We start from the raw sequence: 21,309 nt of genomic DNA, 5'->3' as shown, positions 1-21,309 counted from the left end.
AATAACTGGGAAGAAGAAAAATCAAAAAAGAAGAAGAACAAAGAAGAAGAATAAGAAGAAAGAAGAGAAGAGGAGAGTAGCAGAGAGAGAGAGAGAATCATCATCAACCACCCAACATCTTCATCAACACAGCAGAGAGAGAGACAAAAAAAAAATGTAAAAATCTGAAACCCAACACATCTTCGTCAACACAGTAGAGAGAGAGACAAAAAAAATGTAAAAAATCTGAAAAAAAAAACTTCAACACATCATCCTTATACATAGATCAGAGGCGGAGATCAGAGATCGGAGGCCGGGCTGTGACGATCGGAAGCGGAGGCGGAGGCGGCAGCGATTGACCCTCTCTCTCTCTTCATTCCCTCTTCCCTTCTCTTCTCTTTCTCTCTTTCCCTTCCTCTTACTCTTCCTCTTCCTCTTCTTCTCTCTTCTCTCTGCTCTCTCTGTTTCAGACCAATCGGGATCTCTAATGATACAGATAAACACAAAATGTAATGACAATAATTAAATAATTTAATCCACGACTTATAGCCATGGAACACAAAATGAGAGTTAGAGAAGATTAACCAATAGAGCAAAAGGAAAGAGAATATGAGAAAGAGAGACTGAACAGACTTATCACCTGTGAAAATAATGTCAAAGATGGTGTTGTTTCTGATAAGGAACATCGGAGATATCTACAGTGACAGTAAGGAATGAGAGAGATGTTTGACGGATGAAGAAAGTTGAGATAGCAGAACAGTACAACAAAATGCGTAATATTCATTTTTCAACAGTCTATAACATATGTACAAATTGATAAAATCATAACTACGGCCAAAGGTTTGTATATGTATGACATATTAATGTGAAAGAGCTAGAGTTTCGAGATAAATGCATTTACTAGATAGAGAAATATCATAAGAATGAATAGTGTTGAAATAGACAGAGAGAATAGTGACGAGTTCAAGGATCTATTGTAGAGACACAAGAGTATAGAGAAGAAGAATCCAATGAGGAAGAACTATCAACGATGGTCGTTCGATGATTTGAACGAAATAGAGAAGTCTGATTAAGAAATAGAGAGAGTTCAGGCACAACTAGAACAAATCAAGGGAAAGAAAATTGAGTGGAGAAAAAAATGAAGAAAAGTTGGGAAAAAAAATTAAGAGAAAAATTATTTAGTACAACAAAATAAAATCACATTATAGATAATTTTTTTCAGCATATTTTTTATTAAATTTTAGTTAAATTATAAATATATATATGTCTATAAGTGTATATAGATATTTTAAAAAATATATCATTTGTATATTATTATTTCTATTATCTTTAATGAAGATACTATGACTAAAAATAAATCTAAAACAGAGATAGGTGATCAATTGCAATTGTCACTTAAGGATGACACTTCAAAATTAATTGAGAGAGTTGAGAGTTCAGAGAGAATGAGAGTTTGAGAGACAGATTTGTTTGTGAGAAATAAAATGTGAGAGGGGTGGTATTTATAGGACTTGGGAGGGAGGAGTTAATTTATATATATAAAAATAAAAATAAATAAAATTGATTGTTGGTGGAATTAACGGTTATATGACTCTTTCAAATTGTTTTGATTTAAATTTTTGACCATTGCACTGACAAGGGGGGCAGGGAGCCATTGGGGTTGGGTCAAGCCAGATGGGAAAGAAAATTTCAGGGCGAGCTCACGGGATGGGTCACACTCCATAATACACTAGGGTCGGGCCAGGCTCTAGAACACATAACCAGGGTCTTAGGTTGGGTTTAGGCTTGAGCCTAGTTGGGCCTACCTAGGGCACGAGCGGACTTGGGGTGTGTTGCGAGCTCGTGGGCCAAATTTACACCCCTATATGTGGGTAGTGGTTATGAGATGTACGATTAGTGGTTATGATATATGTGATATTGATTATGAAACAAAGGGTGCTGGTTATGAGATGTGGTTATAACATATGTGGGTAAAGGTAATGAGATATATGATTAGTGATTATGAGTATGTCATTAGTAATTATGATATATGTGATGTTGGTTATGAGATATGTGGATAATGGTTATGAGCAAGTGGTGTCAAATGGTGTTTGGTTATGCTATATGTGTTAGTGATTATGAGATATGTGGGTAATGGTTATGAGCAAAATGGTGTCAAAGGGTGTTTGGTTATGATATATGTGTTAGTGGTTATGAGATATGTGGGTAATGGTTATGAGCAAAGTGGTGTCAAAGGGTGTTTGGTTATGCTATATTGGTTAGTGGTTATGAGATATGTGGGTAATGGTTATGAGCAAAGTGGTGTCAAAGGGTGTTTGGTTATACTATATGTGTCAGTGGTTATGAGATATGTGGGTAATTGTTATGAGCAAAGTGGTGTCAAAGGGTGTTTGGTTATGCTATATGTGTTAGTGGTTATGAGATATGTGGGTAATGGTTATGAGTAAAGTGGTGTCAAAGGGTGTTTGGTTATGCTATATGTATTAATGGTTATGAGTTATGAGATATTGGTTATGTGACTAGTGGTTATGAGATATGTGATGTTGGTTATTAGATATGTGACTAGTAGTTATGAGATATGTGATATAGCGACCCCGGTTTTTCCTTCCTTTGTATACTGTATTCTGGACTTGGTTCCGTGGACTTGTTTTTGTATCATTATCACTTCTAGCCTTTACTCTTTGTATTAGGGTCTTAGGTTGTGATGGGCAGGTTTGGAACAGGTTGGTTGCACTTTGAAACCAAAAGGTGATGCCCAGATTTTGGGCTTCACACTCGAGCGGAAGTTTTAACGCTCGAGCGGGCTCTTCGTTGTTGCTTATACGCTCGAGCGGGAGTTTTGACGCTCGAGCGTGTTTTTCCATCTCCCAGTACTTTACTTTGCAGTCCCTCCGCTCGAGCGGAGAGTTTGGCGCTCGAGCGGGTACCATCGCCTGCAAAACTTCTGGAAGTGTGCAATCGATGCTCGAGCGGCTCTTTTCACGCTCAAGCATGAGTCTGTGTCTGACGCTCGAGCGGGGATTTTCACGCTCGAGCGGGGAGTCGACTACATCAGTCCTAGATTTCACTTTTTGGATCACTTTTTGACCTACTTTTCTTTCTTAACTTTTAGAAAACCGCTCCTTGAGAGTCTCTCTCTCTTTCTCTCTCTCTAAACCTGCCTTCTCTCTAAGAATTGATCTACCTAGAGTGAGTATCTAACCTTGGTCCTTTATTTAAAAGATAGAGTGAGTCAAGAGCTTTCATTCAATCTGAACGTTTGGTGGTTTGGAGCACTTTGGAATTTGGGTATTCATCTTCGTCTTCTCCATTCGGGTTATTTTCTTCGAGGTAGGGATTTCCTACTCCATCCTATAAGTTTTGTTCTAAGTTTTGGTATTTTGATATGTTGGGAGTACTTTGGTAATTTTGGGAAAAACCCTAGTTGTATTAATAAATTAATTTGTATAATTAATTTAAGGAAATTGAGGAATTCATTGATTAAATGGTGTAGTTGGATAATTAAAATCACTCGCCTATTGAATTGTTGATATATTTATTTCCAGTCTAGAAATAACTGTTTTGGGCTATCGGTGGAGGATAGTCGTGTTTGTTGTAGACATTGCATGTGGATTAGGGAAAATTGAAACTAATCAATTTGTTTAAGTCATAAATTTAGACTATTGAATTAATACAGAAAATACATGTATTGATTGAGCATTGCATATGCATATTGTTTGGGAGGAGATAGGGGATGCACTCCACGGTTTAGGGGAAGATAGGGGATGGACCTCTAAACCGGATTTTTGTTTGGGAGGAGATAGGGGATGGACTCCATTAGCATCACTATTATGTGTGCTTATTATATTGAAGTGTTTTTACATGTTATTGATACAGCACTAAAATGTGTATCAAATGAGAAGTACGAAGTGTTTTGATATGAGCCTGAGTCTCATCTGTGTTGTTGATATTGGAAGTAATGTGAATGTGATATATAGTTCACTGTTGTAAGTTTGGCCAGGTTCTGAGCCATATTGATAATAATGGGAATTGAAACATGTCATAGACATTAGAGTCATGAGACAGTATCAAGTTATAATTGATTATCTTGGTTAACCGTCTATTGAATGCTATAGCTTTATCCAATGCTTATATTTGGTTTAGTATTTTTCTACTGGGCTGTGGCTCATCCTTTATGGGAACATCATTTTCAGGTTCAGGTGATAAGCTACCTCCAAGGACTTAGCTTGGAAGGAATTGGAGTTGAAGACTCTGTTTAGTTTAGTTGTTATTTATTTATTTGATATTACATGTAAACATTCAAGCCTAGGGCTTTATTTGTATTTGAGTTAGAACTCATATTCTGTGTCCAAGTGTTGGCTTGGAAAGATGTTAGCCCATAGGGCATTTAATTTGATGTTACATGTAACACTTTTATTTAGTAATACTCTAATGAATGAATTAATGAATTGTTTTCTTTAAATATTGCATGTCAATGATATATATATAATGGGTTAATTTTGAGGGCGTTACATGTGATGTTGGTTATGAGATATGTGATATTGGTTATGACTCAAAGAGGCTGATTATGAGATGTGGTTATGATCAAAGTGGTGTGGTTATGAGCAAAAAGGTGTTAATTATAAGATATGTGATTAGTGGTTATGAGATATGTGATGTTGGTTATGACAAAAAGGTGTTGGTTACGAGATATGTGACTAGTGGTTATGAGACATGTGAATTGGTTATGACTCAAAGGGGCTGGTTATGAGATGTGATTATGATTTATGTGGGTAGTAGTTATGAGATATGTGATCAATGGTTATGAGATATGTGATATTTGTTATGATCAAAGTGGTGTTGGTTATGAGATATGTGATTATGATTGTGAAATATGTGATATTTGTTATGAACAAAATGGTGTTGGTTATGAGATGTCGTTATGAAATATGTGATATTAGTTATGAGCAAAATGGTGTTGGTTATGAGATGTGGTTATACCTAAGTTATGATCAATTTGATTATAGTTATGAAGAAATATGATTTTAGCTCATAACTATAAAAAGTGACCTGTTTAGCAGGTCACCTTTAATAATGTGGCTTAATCCTAACCATTGATTTTTTATGTACCGTACATTTTTTGAACAAAGTGTAATATAACATAGTTAATTTGATTAGAGCATCTCCAATCTTTACACTTCTTTTTCCATCAAATTTGAGTTGAAAATTTCGTTAAAAGCTTGATCTGATATGAAACATTCTAATCCTTACTCTCTTTTTTCCATCAAATCTTTTGCGAATTTACAAACTTATCCTAAAAAACCTATTTTACCCATTTTTTATCAAAGAAAACCATCTCCAATCCTTACTCTTTTTAAAATCTCATCAAATTTGAGTAAAATATGACTGTTGGAAAATTGGTGAAGGATTTGGTTCATCTTTGATTTTGGTGAAAATAATTGTAACGCCCTCAAAATAACAACATTAAACCCATCAATAAAGATATGCATTGATATGTAAAAGTTCCACATTCTTCCATTTATCAGAGTTCCATTACAAAAGTATTACATGTTAACAACAAAAGCAAATGCCCTATGGGCTTACAGCTTTCCAAGTTAACACTTGGTTACAACAAAACAGTACTAACTCATTTACACATTAAGCCCTTGGCTTTAATTTACATGTAATACATCAAAAAGTAAAACGACAAAAGTATGTCCGCCTCTAGCCTCCCAAGCTATGTCCTTGGAGGTGGCATGCTATCTGTACCTGAAAATGATATTCCCATATAGGGTGAGCCACAGCCCAGTAGAAATACACTAAACCAACCACGAACAATGACTAAAAGATTAGCAATTGATAGATGGCCAACACTGATACATTCACATAAATCACATATTTATGTCATACGACTTATGAGTCCAAGTTACTTTTCATTTTCCCCTTTTCAACAGATAGGCATATAAGCTCTATCCACATTCTCAACAGATATGTATAAAAACTATATCCCACATTCACAGACAAGCATATAAGCTGTATCCACATTTCACAAAGATAAGCATATGAGCTCTATCTTCACTTCTCTAGACAAGCATATGAGCTGTATCTACGGAGTTCATCCCCTATCTTCTCCCAACACTATCCGGTTTAGAGGTACAACCCCCATCTTCCCCTAAACCGCGGAGTACATCCCCCATCTCCTCCTCTACACATAACGTATACAAACACATTGGTTCTATATACAATCACTCAATACATACAATTAATGTATTCTATCAACCGTCAAATTCCATGACACATTCCATTGATTAGTTTCCGTTTGCCTAATCATCATGCATTGTCTACAACAATCACGACTATCCTCCACCGATAGCCCAAAGCAGTTATCTCTAAACAGAAAATAAATGCACAATGGATATTCAATCAACATTTCATTTCCTCATTTCTCACAATTAATTATCCCAATTAATCAAACAATGTAATTAGGTCATTATCCTTAATTGACATTTCAACCCTTAGGTCCCATTTTCACCAATGATTCAAAATTTATTCCATTTCTCTATGCCAAACATGCATCTAGGTTTATTATGAATAAAACCCCAACTTTTGTAAAATAACACAAAAGCCCCAAACTTTCACCAAATTACCAAACTAACCCCAACATCTCAAAATACTAAAATTTAAAGACAAAATCCATAGAGAGGAGTAGGATATCCCTACCTCGAAGTTTGAGCCAAAAAGGAGATGAAGACTCGAAGATCAACGTGCTCCAAATCCAAACTTTTTCAGATTAAGTCGAAGCTCTCAACGCCCTCTATCTTTTTAACAAAGGCCCTAGGTTAGATTCACACTCTAGGGAGATCGAATCTTAGAGAGAGTGTAGGTTTAGAGAGAGAGAGTCTCAGATCTAGGGTTTGAAAGAAAAAGAAAGTGAAAAACTGATGTTCAAAAACGCTACTGACCGCTGATATAAAACACGCTCGATCAAGCGAAGCCTTTGTCGCTCGAGCGACCAGACACAGAAAACTCTCGCTCGAGCCAAGAAGTTCTCGCTCGATCCGAAAACTCAGAAGTGCGCTCGAGCAAAAGAATGCTCGCTCGAGCTAACATCTCAAACCCTCAGGTCTGCCACCAGCACGCTCGAGCGACAGACTTCTCGCTCGAGCGAAGAACAAACCAGACCGCTCGAGCGAAGAAAACTCGCTCGAGCCAAGAAATGCAACTCTCAGGTCCAGAACCAGACGCAATCGCTCGCTCGAGCGAAGCCACTCTGGCTCGATCCACCAGGCACGAACTCAACTCTCGCTCGAGCGACCAACTCCTCGCTCGAGCGAAGGTCCAAAAATCTGGGCAGCAGCACTAGGCTCCCAAACACAACCAACCTGTAACAAACCTGCCCAACACATTCTATAACTCAATATACAAGTAAACAGGATGCAAACAAGATAATAAACAACTACCAACATCCACGGACACATGTCCAGATCACTGTACAACCCGGGATCGCTATAATAATTATCTTCCTTGATTTCATACAGATTTGATAAAATGGTAGGAGAGCACAACTTTAGCCATTTTTTCATCAAATTTGAATTAGGTGAAAATATTGATGAAGGATTGGAGATGCTTTATAAGTTCATAACTTGTCAATCTTGAACCAGAATAGGGCACAAATTTACATATATTCACAAGTATGTATGTAAAATTTTCAAAAAAAAAAAAACTGGAAAAGTCAATACGATTAGATTCAGTGTTTGATTAAGAAACACGAATAGAAGTCCAAAATGTCGAAATTAGAATGTAAACCAAATCAGAATCCAAAACCTAAAATCTATAGGCCATAATATAACATATCTCTAAAAATCCAAAATCTAAATTCACCATTTCTTTTCAATGAAGAGCTTGAGAAGTATTTCCAACACTAAAATCATTGTGACAACGCGAATCGCAGCTGTTGCGAAAAAAGTGAAGACGATTAAATATCACAATTTGCCAAGCATATCACCTAATGTTTGTTAGTTAATATTTTTCCATCATGCATTCAAGAATATAAATATTAGCGAACATGCAGAATTGGAATCAATTGGTAGACAAATTGTTGCTAAGTGCGGAGGCTTGCCACCGGCAGCAAGGGCCCTCAGTGGCTTATTACGTTGTTAACAAAATGAGCATGAATTGAAAATGTTACTAACTACCAATATATGGGATTTACCAAACGAGGAAAGCCGCATTCTCCTATCACTCAAATTGAGCTGTCATCATCTCCCTTCCCATTTGAAGAGGTGCTTTGATTATTGTGCAATTGTCCTAAAGGATTTACAAATTTGGGGATGATGAATTAGTCTTGCTATGGATGGCAGAAGGTTTAATTGAACACCCAGAAGGTGGAGAACAAATAGAAGATGTAGGACGCAGGTATTTTCATGAATTGGTGTCGAGGTCATTTTTCCAATCGTCAAGTCCTAATAAATTGCTATTCATAATCCATGACCTCATCAATGATTTGGCTCAAGCAATTACAGGGGACATCTATTTTAGGTTGGAGAATAATTTAGAGGGTGGCAAGTAGAAGAAAATTTCAGACAAAGCTTGACATTCATCTTATGTTGCTAGTGAATATGACGGAATCAAAAAAAATTCAAAGCTTTCGATGATGCCAAATGCTTACGAACCTTTTTAGAGTTTTTGCCGCATAGTTACAACTATATAACAAGGTACTTACTTCATGATTTGTTGCTAGTGTTAATGTGCTTACTTGAATTGCTTTTGTGTAGTTTTCGGATAGATGAACTACCAGATTCTATTGGAGATCTAAAGCGTCTACGGTATCTCGATGTATCCCATTCTTGGATTGGAAAATTACCTGACTCAGTAATGACTCTATAATTTACAAGTCTTGTTTTTGAAATCTTGTCATCAACTTGAGAAGTTGCCTCCAAACATGAGAAACCTGGTGAACCTACACCATTTTGATATGACCGGTGCGAATATTCGATCATTAGAAGAGATGCTGCTACAGATAGGTAATTAACAAAGCTACAAACATTGTCAAATTTCATCGTGGGTAAAGGTAGTGAGCATAAAATAGAAGAGCTGAAAAACTAATCACATATTCGTGGGGCAATACACATATCAAAACTGGAGAATGTAAGTTCTGGTAAGGATGTAAGGAATGCCAATTTAATATCTAAGGAGAAGTTAAAAGAGTTATCTCTAGAATGAGATGTCTCTCATAGTCCACAAAATGACAAAATTGATATCAATGTGCTTGACATGATAAGACCTTGCAATTTGTTGGAACAACTTACCATCTGTTGGTAATTCCAGATTATCTAAATGGGTGGGAGATGCTTTGTTCTCTGAAATAGTGTCTATTTGATTAGAATATTGTAAATATTGCACATCTTTGCCACTGCTTGGATAACGACCTTCACTTAAACACCTTTATATTGAAGGAATGAGTGCAATAAAGTGCCTTGGTTGTGAGTTCTATGGGCAGCAATGTGGTAACAAACTTTTCCCCTCTCTAGAGAGATTGAGCTTTGTGAATATGCCAAAATGGGAGGATTGGTCTACTTTTGAAATCGAGGGAGTTTAGCCGTTCGGTCAGCTCAGTGAGCTTTCCATCATATTGTGTACGAGACTCAAAGGAAGATTACCCAATTATCTTCCTTGTTTAAAATCTCTTAAAATTGAATGATGTCCCGAACTTGTTGGAAGATCACCCAATGATCTTCCTTGTGGTAAATCTCTTGAGATTAATCGTTGCTCACAATTGTTGATTGATGCTTCGAGACTTGTTTTTCCATCACTCACGTCATTGTTTATGAGTCATGTCATGCTCCCAAGCCTTCCAGCACTCTTAGAGATGAAGAACAAGCTTGACCTTGATTCCTTCACCTTGGATATTAGTTTTGTTACAGTTCCTGATTCCTTTTACTATCCAAGCATAGCTGATGAAGTGTTACTAGATAATGCAACGTCTAAGAATCTGACTTCAATAACTGCTTTGGACATTTCTTGTGTTGAAAATCTGGCGTTCCTACTGACATGGTTTACTCGAGGTTTAAAGGGACTCGAGAAATTAGACATTAGTAATTGAAAAGAATTCGCGATGCTGTGGGAGAATAATGTGAGACTGCAATATTGTCTCCCTTACCTCTGTCATTTGAAGATTTATGGATGTGGCAAATTCATTTGCTTTTTTGAAAAAGATTAAGAAAAAAAAAAGAAGGTCGGAAAAAGGAGCAACATGGGGGGCTTTCTTGCATGACGAGACTCGAGTATTTACATATTAGTGATTGTAGAGTGCTGGAGAAACTGCTACACGATTTCCACACCTACACATCTTTTCGGGTGCTTAAAATGGATAATTGTAAAAGTCTTGTCTCTTTTCCAAAGAAAGGTTTGCCACCTATGCTTGTGATTGATACTTGCAATGCTTCGAAGTCCCAACCAGAGTTGATGACATTCAATAATCTCCAAGTGTTGTGGGTTTCTGCATGTGTAAAGCTAACATATTTAACACCAATAGGTGGGCTACCATCCATGCTAAATCAACTTCAGATTAAGGTTTGCAGAAAATTAGTCACTTTTTGCTGAGGAAGGGATCAAAATGGATGGTCTATCTCTTGAATCTATTCGTATCCAATATTGTGAGAGGCTCAAATCTTTACCCAATGCCAATAGTCTCAGAAATCTCGGTCAATTGGAGATAAGATCATGTTATAATCTGGAGTCCCTGTCACTTGGTGCTCTTGACGAGAACAACAACAACATCAACCAACTCACTTCGCTTCAAGATCTATGTTTACAGAATTGCAGAGCAGGAATGGTCTCATACTTTCTCAAGGAAGGGAGTTTCCCCACCAACATCACTTCACTTGAAATTGGGAATACCATAGTGGACGTCGGTCAACTTCTTCCACCTCCATCTCTATTAGAGTGGGGTTTGCACAAACTCTCTTCTCTTACAACACTTGTACTTCGAGGAAGAGGTTGGCCATGGGGAGAAGAAGGGATGTTCCTGCCCACCTCTCTCATCAAATTGATCATCTTCAACTTCCCAAATCTGGAAAGACTCTCTTATGAGGAGTTTCAAAACCTCACCTCTCTCCAAACACTTGATATCTGGGGATGTAATCCAATATTGAAACAGAAGTGTGAAAAGGGGAAAGGCCAATATTGGCCCATCATCCAATACATTCCTTATGTATATGTATAAGCAGCCAACTGCAGGTACAAATAAGTAGGTAAACTGCCAATAGGTCCTAATAGTTGGACTTAATTCCCATCAAGTCCTATTGAAAATAAGTTTTGGTAAAATTGTCACTAAAAATAAATTTTTTTGTGACAATTTTTTATATATGTCGCTAAAAATTGACAATTAGTGACTTTTTTTTCATGATTTTATAATTTGTCGCTAAAACTTACAATTAGTGACATTTTTTTATGACAAATTTTTTTCACAGGTCCTATTAGATAAGAAGTTCACTTATTAGGATCTACACGTAAGTATCCCAAATAAATATCTGTCTTACCATTTTTTTTTTGGGTTTATTTCTCCATACCAGCATCATCTCATATCTTTATTACAATAGAGGGATTTCTCTTTCTTTTTTTCTTTTTTTTTTCTTCTTTTTGGAACTTTAACACAACTGAGGGTTCGAATTTGTTGTGAATGACAAAATTTTAAGTACAGTGATTGAACACATGAGGAAGCCCTAAAATATTCCAATAGGAAACAGAGAAGAAAAAACAGGGCTAACTAAGCTTCGGTAATGGAAAGATGCAAGGAATAGCACAGAAGAAGAATATTTCAGAGAAAAGAAAATAGCATAGCATAGGGGAGAGAATTGGGGGGGGGGGAGGGGAACTATATCGACCCCGGTCTTTTCCCATTTGATTATTGTATCCGGACTTAGGTTCCGTAGATTCTGTCATTGTATAATTGTTGTTGTTGTCCCTTATTTTTTTTCTTCTCATTTGGAATTATAGGATGTGTTGGGCAGGTTGGTTGGGTTTAGAAACCAAGAGTTGCTGTCCAGGTTTTTGGTTCTTCGCTCGAGCGAGGAGTTGTTCGCTCGAGCGAGAGGTAGTGTTTGATTTGGACCTGTAGCTGTGCATTCTTGGCTCGAGCGAGCTTTTCTTCGCTCGAGCGAGTTAGTTCATCCTTCGCTCGAGCTATAGTTCCTTCGCTCGAGCGTGTGTCTGGGTTCAGACCTGAGGGTTTGAGTTCTTCGCTCGACCGAGCTTTCTTTCGCTCGAGCGAGCATTTGAGTTGTTGGCTCGAGCAAGGCTTCCTTGGCTCGAGCGTAGTTTCTCTGTGTCTGGTCGCTCGAGCGACCAAGTCTTCGCTCGAGCGAGCCTGTCCAGTTTATATACACTGCAGCGGGATTTGATCAGTCTTTTTCATTTTCTTTTGATTCCAAACCCTAGGTCCAACTTCTCTCTCTCCCTACTCACCTTCTTTCTTAGATTTGATCCACTTAGGGTGTGTTTCTACCCTAGATCCTTCATTAAAAAGATAGAGTGAGGCAAGGGCTACCATTTAATCTGAGCATTTGGCGATTTGGAGCACTTTGGTATTTGGGCACTCATCTCTTTCTTCACCTTTTGGGTTGTTTTCTTTGAGGTAGGGATTTCCTACTCCATCTTATAGGTTTTGTTCTAAGTTTTAGTAATTTGATATGTTGGGAATACTTGGGTAAATTTTGGGAAAAACCCTAGTTGTATTATTGAATTATTTTGTATAAGTAATTCATGGAATTGGGAAAAGAGGGTTAAATTCACGGAATTGGGGAATTTATTGATTAAATGGCATAATTGGGTAATTGGTATCATTTGTCCATTGAATTGTTGACATGGTTATTTTCAGTTTAGAAATAACTGTTTTGGGCTATCGGTGGAGGATAGTCGTGATTGTTGTAGACAGTGCATGTGAATTAGGAATAACTGAAACTAATCACATTGGTTAAGTCATTAATTTTGACTGTGGCATTGATACAGATAATACGTGTATTGATTGAGCATTGCATTTGCATACATTGTTTGTGTGTGGGAGGAGATAGGGGATGTACTCCACGGTTTAGGGGAAGATAGGGGATGGACCTCTAAACCGGATTTTGTTTGGGAGGAGATAGGGGATGGACTCCATTAGCATCACTTTTATGTGTGCTTATTTATATAGAAGTGTTTTATTGATACAGCACTAAAATGTGTATCAATCTGGAAGTATGAAGTGTTTGATTTGAGCTTGAGTCTCATTTGTTGTTAATATTGGAAGGATGTGAATATGATATATGTGATTTCACTGTTATAAGATTGGCCAGGTTCTGAGCCATGTTGATTAAACTGGAAAGTAAAACGTATCTTTGGCAATAATGTCATGAGTCTGTAAAATGAAGTAATCGATTATTTTGGTTAACCATCTGTTGAATGCTATTGCTTTATTCATTGCTTATATGTGGTTTAGTATATTTCTACTGGGCTGTGGCTCACCCTATATGGGAACATCATTTTCAGGTTCAGGTGATAAACTACCTCCAAGGACTTAGCTTGGGAGGGTTTGGCTTCTGGATTGGAGAAGACTACCTTTAGTTAATTGTCTTTAATTATTATTACATGTAAACATTCAAGCCTAGGGCTTTTCTTGTATTGAGTTAGAACTCATATTTTTGTATCCAAGTGTTGGCTTGGAAAGATGTAAGCCTGTAGGACATTTTATTTGATGTTACGTGTAATGCTTTATTTAGTAATACTCTGATGAATGAATTAATATATATTGTCTTCTTTAAATAATGCCTGTCTGTGATATATATATATATATAATGGGTTAATTTTTAGGGCGTTACAACTTGGTATCAGAGCGTACCGGGTTTGAATACTTTGGGTACGTGGGAAGTGATTAGTATCACATTGGGTTCGTCTCGTTTGATAGAGACTTAGTGTAATGTTATATGCTTATGTGATAACATGTTTAGGTGATTATGTGGGTATGGATTGTAGTTTCTAGGATGTTGATTGGACCCTTGAGTTTCTTGTAGTCTTGTTGGAAAGGCACTTGATCACTGCTGCTTCCAACCGGAACTATAGTAACCCTTTGGGACTATCATTATCCGGGAATGAAATTCGTAGGTGCTTATGTGATTATGTGCTTACGTGGAATGTATTATTGTTGTCCATTACATTAGGACGCGAGTGTTTAGCTTCGGCACATTTATTAATGTGCTAATGTCTTTGTTTCCTTTATTAGGATGTCAGGACGAGGACGAGGACGCGGTAGGCGTGGTAGGCCAGGCAGGCAGGAGATGCCTGTGCCAGAGGAGATTCCGACAGTTGAAGAGGGTATTGGCCAGGCCAATGTGGCCGAGCCAGTAGGCCAGCAGGTTATGGGCGCTCTAGCCCGAGAGATAGCAGGGGCATTCAGGGAGTCAGTAGGCATTCTTAGAGCTGAGAATCAAGCTCAGGCTGGTATTGAGGATGCAGGACCTTCCTTTCTGAAGAGGGAGTTCTTCCGGTCCAATCCGGATGAATTTGTGGGTGATCCTAAAGAGCCACTTAAGGCAGATGAATGGCTCGAACAGACAACGAAGACGTTTGAGATGCTTGGCATCGAAGACGAGGGGTTGAAAGTGACCTTGGCATCTTTCCAGTTGAAGGGGGATGCAGGTTAGTGGTGGAAGTTTACTAAGGGGCGTATAGGAGGTACATGGGAGGCTTTTGTGAATGCTTTCCAGGAGAAGTTCTTATCTCCAGCAGTCAGGGAGAAGCTGCGAGACCAGTTTTGTCAGCTTAAGCAGGCGAGTTCTTCAGTGGCCGAATTTGAGGCTGCATTTACTAGTTTGTCCAGGTTTGCACCTGAGTTGGTGGCGTCTGAGGAACGCCGTTGTATTGAGTTTGAGGAGAAGTTGAGGCGTGGCCTCAAGCTGAGAGTTGGGGGAACTATGATTCGGGAGTATGGGCGTATGGTTGATGCTGCAGCCCACATGGAAATCATGATGCAGGAGGAGGAGGAAGGGCAGAAGGGCTCCAAGAGGAGTCAGGATGGTCAGAATGATGGTAGGAGACAGAAGGGTTTTAATCCCCAGCAGTCTCAGGGTAGCTTTTCTCGATCGACTTTTCCTGTACCGAGTGTTAGTTCGGGGAAAGGCAGTCAGGGAGACATTACCTGTTTCAAGTGTGGCCAGCTGGGCCACAAGTCTCCAGTTTGTCCTCAGAGGGGAGGAGTTCAGAGAGCAGCATCTTCTTCGGCTCGATCTCAGAGCCAGAGTCAGGGTAGAGGTCAGCCACTCTCGTGTTATCAGTGTGGTCAGCTAGGGCATATGAAGAGGTATTGCCCGCAGTTGGGTGGCACATCTGGTGCATTTGGTTTGAGGCCGATTCAGGGTCAGCAGCCAGCTCAGTCGGGTCAGGCCTCAAAGGCCAATCAGGGGGCTTCATCGTCTCAGTCGGTGCAGCAATCTTATGCTCCTAGGGTTGAGCAGGTTGATCAGAGGTCGTCTGGGCGCGTGTATGCTGTTACCGCGCAGGATCTTGTGCCAGCACCATCAGCTGTGAGAGGTACCTTCTTGTTTTGCAACTCGGTTGCTAATGTTTTGATTGATACGGGTGCATCTCATTCCTTTCTGTCTGCTGCATTTGCATCTGTTTTGGAGTTGGAGTTAGCACAGCTAGCATCTCCTATTTGTGTAGTGTCACCTCTTGGGGGTGAATTGATTTTGAAACAAGGCGTTAGGGGTTGTGATATAGAGGTTGATTATCATAGAATCCCATTTTCCTTTGTAGTTATGCCTATGAGGGGTTTCGATGTTATTTTGGGTATGGACTGGTTATCGTCATACCGGGCAGTTATTGATTGCTACCGCCAGAGGGTCACTTGTTGTACCGTGAGCGGAGAGTATTTTCATTTTCTGGGGGACCGGGTTGGTGATGTGTTGCCACCGGGGTATGTTCCACGAGGACGGAGTGAGCTTAGTGGTCTACTTGCTAACCTGTCGATTAGTGAGGATGTTGAGACTCAGATTGTGTTGCCAAGGGTGGTTTGTGAGTACTCGGACGTTTTTCCCGAGGATCTTGTTGGTTTGCCACCGCATCGAGAGATTGAGTTCTCTATTGACCTGGTGCCCGGCACGGCGCCGATTTCTATGGCACCTTACCGTTTTGCCCCAGCTGAGTTAGTTGAGTTGAAGATCCAACTCCAGGAGTTACTAGACAAGGGTTTTATACGCCCTAGTGTTTCGCCGTGGGGAGCACCGGCCCTCTTTGTTAAAAAGAAAGGTGGTGCTTTGAGACTTTGTATAGATTATCGGAAATTGAATCGGGCTACGGTTAAGAATAAGTATCCTATGCCTCGTATAGATGATCTGTTTGACCAGTTGAAGGGTTCCCGTTGTTTCTCTAAGATAGACTTGAGATCGGGTTACCACCAGTTGAGGGTCAGAGTAGAGGATATTCCGAAGACGGCATTCCGTACGCGGTATGGCCATTATGAGTTTTTGGTGATGCCATTCGGGCTCACCAATGCACCGGCAGTTTTTATGGATTTGATGAACCGGATCTTCCGGGAATTCTTGGATCGGTTTGTAGTCGTTTTTGTGGACGACATCCTTATCTATTCTCCTTCTGAGGAGGAGCACGAGGCACACTTGAGGGTGGTGCTTGAGTTACTTAGAGCCCATAGGCTGTATGCCAAGTTTGGGAAGTGTGAGTTCTGGCTGAGGGAAGTCAAATTCTTAGGCCATGTGGTATCCAGTGAAGGAGTGTCTGTTGATACATCCAAGGTAGAGGCAGTGCAGGATTGGGCACAGCCTAAGAGTGTATTTGAGATCCGCAGTTTTCTGGGATTAGCTGGGTATTACCGTCGGTTTGTGAAAGATTTCTCTAGGTTAGCATCACCGTTGACTAGACTGACCCGGAAGGGAGTCAAATTTGTATGGAGTGAGACTTGTGAAACATCGTTTCAGGAGTTGAAAGTTAGACTGACTACCGCTCCAGTATTGATTATTCCAGAGAGAGGGTTGGGTTATACGGTCTATTGTGACACCTCACGAGAGGGTCTGGGTTGTGTATTAATGCAAGAAGGGAAAGTAGTTGCCTATGGCTCTCGTCAGTTGAAAATTCACGAGCAGAATTACCCTACACATGATCTAGAGTTAGCAGCTGTGATATTTGCCTTGAAGATTTGGAGGCATTATCTTTATGGTGAGAAATTCGAGGTGTTCTCGGATCATAAGAGTTTGAAGTATTTATTTACACAGAAAGACTTGAACTTGAGGCAGAGGAGGTGGATGGAGTTCATAGAGGATTATGACTTTGAGTTGCATTATCATCCGGGAAAGGCCAATGTGGTGGCTGATGCCCTTAGCAGGAAACCTGTTGGTGACATAGCTAGCATAGCCATCCGAGAGTGGGAGATGTTGGGTGCACTTGGGGAGTTTGATTTATTTCTAGGCAAATCCGTTGAGGCTGCGGTCTTGTTTTCTGTTGTTGTTCAGCCTACACTTGTGACTCGAGTGTTAGAGGCTCAGAGAGGTGACCTTGAGGTAGAATCTCTCCGTGAGAAGATTTCCAGTGGAAAGTTTGAGAAAGGTTTGACGGTGTATTCCGATCTGAGTGTGAGATACCGAGACTGTCCGTTTGTGCCGGAGTCTTGCCGAGAGGAGGTACTCCGAGAGTTTCATCATTCACGCCTTGCGGTGCATCCGGGAGGCACTAAGATGTATCGGGATTTGGGTCGTCAGTTCTGGTGGCGGGGTATGAAGAGAGATGTGGCAGCTTTCGTATCTAAGTGTCTTACTTGTCAGCAAGTGAAGGCCGAACATCAGAGGCCAGCGGGTTTGTTGCAGCCCTTGCCTATTGCCGAGTGGAAGTGGGAACACGTCACTATGGACTTCGTTGTGGGTCTTCCGAGGACTCAGCGGGGTAGTGATGCTATTTGGGTGGTTGTAGACCGGTTGACTAAGTCGTCACACTTCATTCCTATGCGCGTGAGAGATTCGGTAGATCATCTTGCCGCCTTGTACATTCGAGACATAGTGAGGTTACACGGGGTCCCAGTGACGATCGTATCAGATAGAGATCCTCGTTTTACTGCCAGGTTGTGGCAGAGTTTGCAGAGTGCCTTAGGCACTAAGTTGACCTTTAGCACGGCTTATCATCCTCAGACTGATGGACAGTCCGAGCGTACTATTCAGATACTTGAGGATATGCTACGGGGTTGTGTTCTAGACTTTAGTGGGTCGTGGGAGAGGCACTTGCCGTTGGTGGAGTTTGCCTACAACAACAGTTTCCAGTCTAGTATTGGTATGGCACCTTTTGAGGCCTTGTATGGCCGACCGTGTAGATCTCCTGTTTGTTGGGCTGAGGTGGGTGATGCACCTCTGTTGGGTCCGGAGTTGGTGAGGGAAACGACGGAGAAAGTTGAGCTTATCCGTAAGAGGCTTGTTACAGCACAGAGTCGTCAGAAATCTTATGCCGACCGTAGGAGGAGACCCTTGGTGTTTGTGGAGGGTGATCATGTCTTTCTGAAGATATCACCTAAACGGGGTTTGATGAGGTTTGGGAAGAGTGGGAAGTTGTCCCCTCGATTCATTGGTCCGTTTGAGATCCTTGAGAGGATTGGCGAGGCTGCTTATCGTTTAGCTTTGCCGCCGCAGTTGTCTGGAGTACATGACGTGTTTCATGTGAGTATGCTTCGGAAGTATGAGCCGGATCCATCACATGTGTTGGATTGGACCGATTTAGTGGTTGATGTGGATGTCTCGTATGAGGAGAGACCGGTTCGGGTATTGGATAGGCGGGATCAAGTTTTGCGAGGCAAGACCATCCCTTTGGTAAAAGTTTTGTGGAAACATCATGGAGTGGAGGAAGCCACTTGGGAGCGTGAATTGGAAGTCCGCGAAAAATACCCAGACATGTTTATTCAGTTGTAATCTTATATTTAGATTTTGTAATATTGTTGAACTTAAGAGCTTTACATATGTCTTAGGTTGTAAAATGTTGAGTATGTTTTGGAAAAGGGGTGTATCTTGAAACTTGCTTCATTATAGAAGTTTAGTATAGTATTGCATATGTTGATTACATTGCTTAATGTGTTATGTATATCATGTAATTAAATATGATATGGGATTGTTAGCATTGAAAGGAATAATGCATAATAATGATACAGATTGAAATATATGTTGTGTTATATATTTGATATGAGATGCCTCTTGATAAAGAGATGAAATGACCAGTTTTGGGTCAAGATGTTTACTAATGAATTCTTTAAAAAAAAAACTTATGCTTAATTTCGGGGACGAAATTCTTTGAAGGGGGGGAGGTTATAGCGACCCCGGTCTTTTCCCATTTGATTATTGTATCCGGACTTAGGTTCCGTAGATTCTGTCATTGTATAATTGTTGTTGTTGTCCCTTATTTTTTTTCTTCTCATTTGGAATTATAGGATGTGTTGGGCAGGTTGGTTGGGTTTAGAAACCAAGAGTTGCTGTCCAGGTTTTTGGTTCTTCGCTCGAGCGAGGAGTTGTTCGCTCGAGCGAGAGGTAGTGTTTGATTTGGACCTGTAGCTGTGCATTCTTGGCTCGAGCGAGCTTTTCTTCGCTCGAGCGAGTTAGTTCATCCTTCGCTCGAGCTATAGTTCCTTCGCTCGAGCGTGTGTCTGGGTTCAGGCCTGAGGGTTTGAGTTCTACGCTCGACCGAGCTTTCTTTCGCTCGAGCGAGCATTTGAGTTGTTGGCTCGAGCAAGGCTTCCTTGGCTCGAGCGTAGTTTCTCTGTGTCTGGTCGCTCGAGCGACCAAGTCTTCGCTCGAGCGAGCCTGTCCAGTTTATATACACTGCAGCGGGATTTGATCAGTCTTTTTCATTTTCTTTTGATTCCAAACCCTAGGTCCAACTTCTCTCTCTCCCTACTCACCTTCTTTCTTAGATTTGATCCACTTAGGGTGTGTTTCTACCCTAGATCCTTCATTAAAAAGATAGAGTGAGGCAAGGGCTACCATTTAATCTGAGCATTTGGCGATTTGGAGCACTTTGGTATTTGGGCACTCATCTCTTTCTTCACCTTTTGGGTTGTTTTCTTTGAGGTAGGGATTTCCTACTCCATCTTATAGGTTTTGTTCTAAGTTTTAGTAATTTGATATGTTGGGAATACTTGGGTAAATTTTGGGAAAAACCCTAGTTGTATTATTGAATTATTTTGTATAAGTAATTCATGGAATTGGGAAAAGAGGGTTAAATTCACGGAATTGGGGAATTTATTGATTAAATGGCATAATTGGGTAATTGGTATCATTTGTCCATTGAATTGTTGACATGGTTATTTTCAGTTTAGAAATAACTGTTTTGGGCTATCGGTGGAGGATAGTCGTGATTGTTGTAGACAGTGCATGTGAATTAGGAATAACTGAAACTAATCACATTGGTTAAGTCATTAATTTTGACTGTGGCATTGATACAGATAATACGTGTATTGATTGAGCATTGCATTTGCATACATTGTTTGTGTGTGGGAGGAGATAGGGGATGTACTCCACGGTTTAGGGGAAGATAGGGGATGGACCTCTAAACCGGATTTTGTTTGGGAGGAGATAGGGGATGGACTCCATTAGCATCACTTTTATGTGTGCTTATTTATATAGAAGTGTTTTATTGATACAGCACTAAAATGTGTATCAATCTGGAAGTATGAAGTGTTTGATTTGAGCTTGAGTCTCATTTGTTGTTAATATTGGAAGGATGTGAATATGATATATGTGATTTCACTGTTATAAGATTGGCCAGGTTCTGAGCCATGTTGATTAAACTGGAAAGTAAAACGTATCTTTGGCAATAATGTCATGAGTCTGTAAAATGAAGTAATCGATTATTTTGGTTAACCATCTGTTGAATGCTATTGCTTTATTCATTGCTTATATGTGGTTTAGTATATTTCTACTGGGCTGTGGCTCACCCTATATGGGAACATCATTTTCAGGTTCAGGTGATAAACTACCTCCAAGGACTTAGCTTGGGAGGGTTTGGCTTCTGGATTGGAGAAGACTACCTTTAGTTAATTGTCTTTAATTATTATTACATGTAAACATTCAAGCCTAGGGCTTTTCTTGTATTGAGTTAGAACTCATATTTTTGTATCCAAGTGTTGGCTTGGAAAGATGTAAGCCTGTAGGGCATTTTATTTGATGTTACGTGTAATGCTTTATTTAGTAATACTCTGATGAATGAATTAATATATATTGTCTTCTTTAAATAATGCCTGTCTATGATATATATATAATGGGTTAATTTTTAGAGCGTTACAGGAACCTTCGTTACAATCTTATATCCCTCTGATACAATCCTAACAAAAAAGCTTTA

General features: G+C 39.8%; 1 protein-coding gene across 1 annotated transcript; it reads left to right on the top strand.

Moving 5' to 3' along the window:
- Positions 1-10,573: 10,573 nt before the first annotated feature.
- LOC145817682 (uncharacterized) lies at positions 10,574-11,459 on the top strand. Its single transcript, XM_082912759.1, has 2 exons — positions 10,574-11,170; positions 11,430-11,459. Exons 1-2 carry the CDS (start codon positions 10,574-10,576, stop codon positions 11,457-11,459), a joined length of 627 nt encoding a protein of 208 aa, XP_082768885.1.
- Positions 11,460-21,309: the final 9,850 nt, after the last annotated feature.

The sequence above is a fragment of the Camellia sinensis genome, chromosome 2 (genome assembly GCF_055761805.1).
Source record: "Camellia sinensis isolate YWXY chromosome 2, ASM5576180v1, whole genome shotgun sequence".
Lineage (NCBI taxonomy): Eukaryota > Viridiplantae > Streptophyta > Magnoliopsida > Ericales > Theaceae > Camellia > Camellia sinensis.
This window is presented reverse-complemented; position numbering and strand designations above follow the sequence as displayed.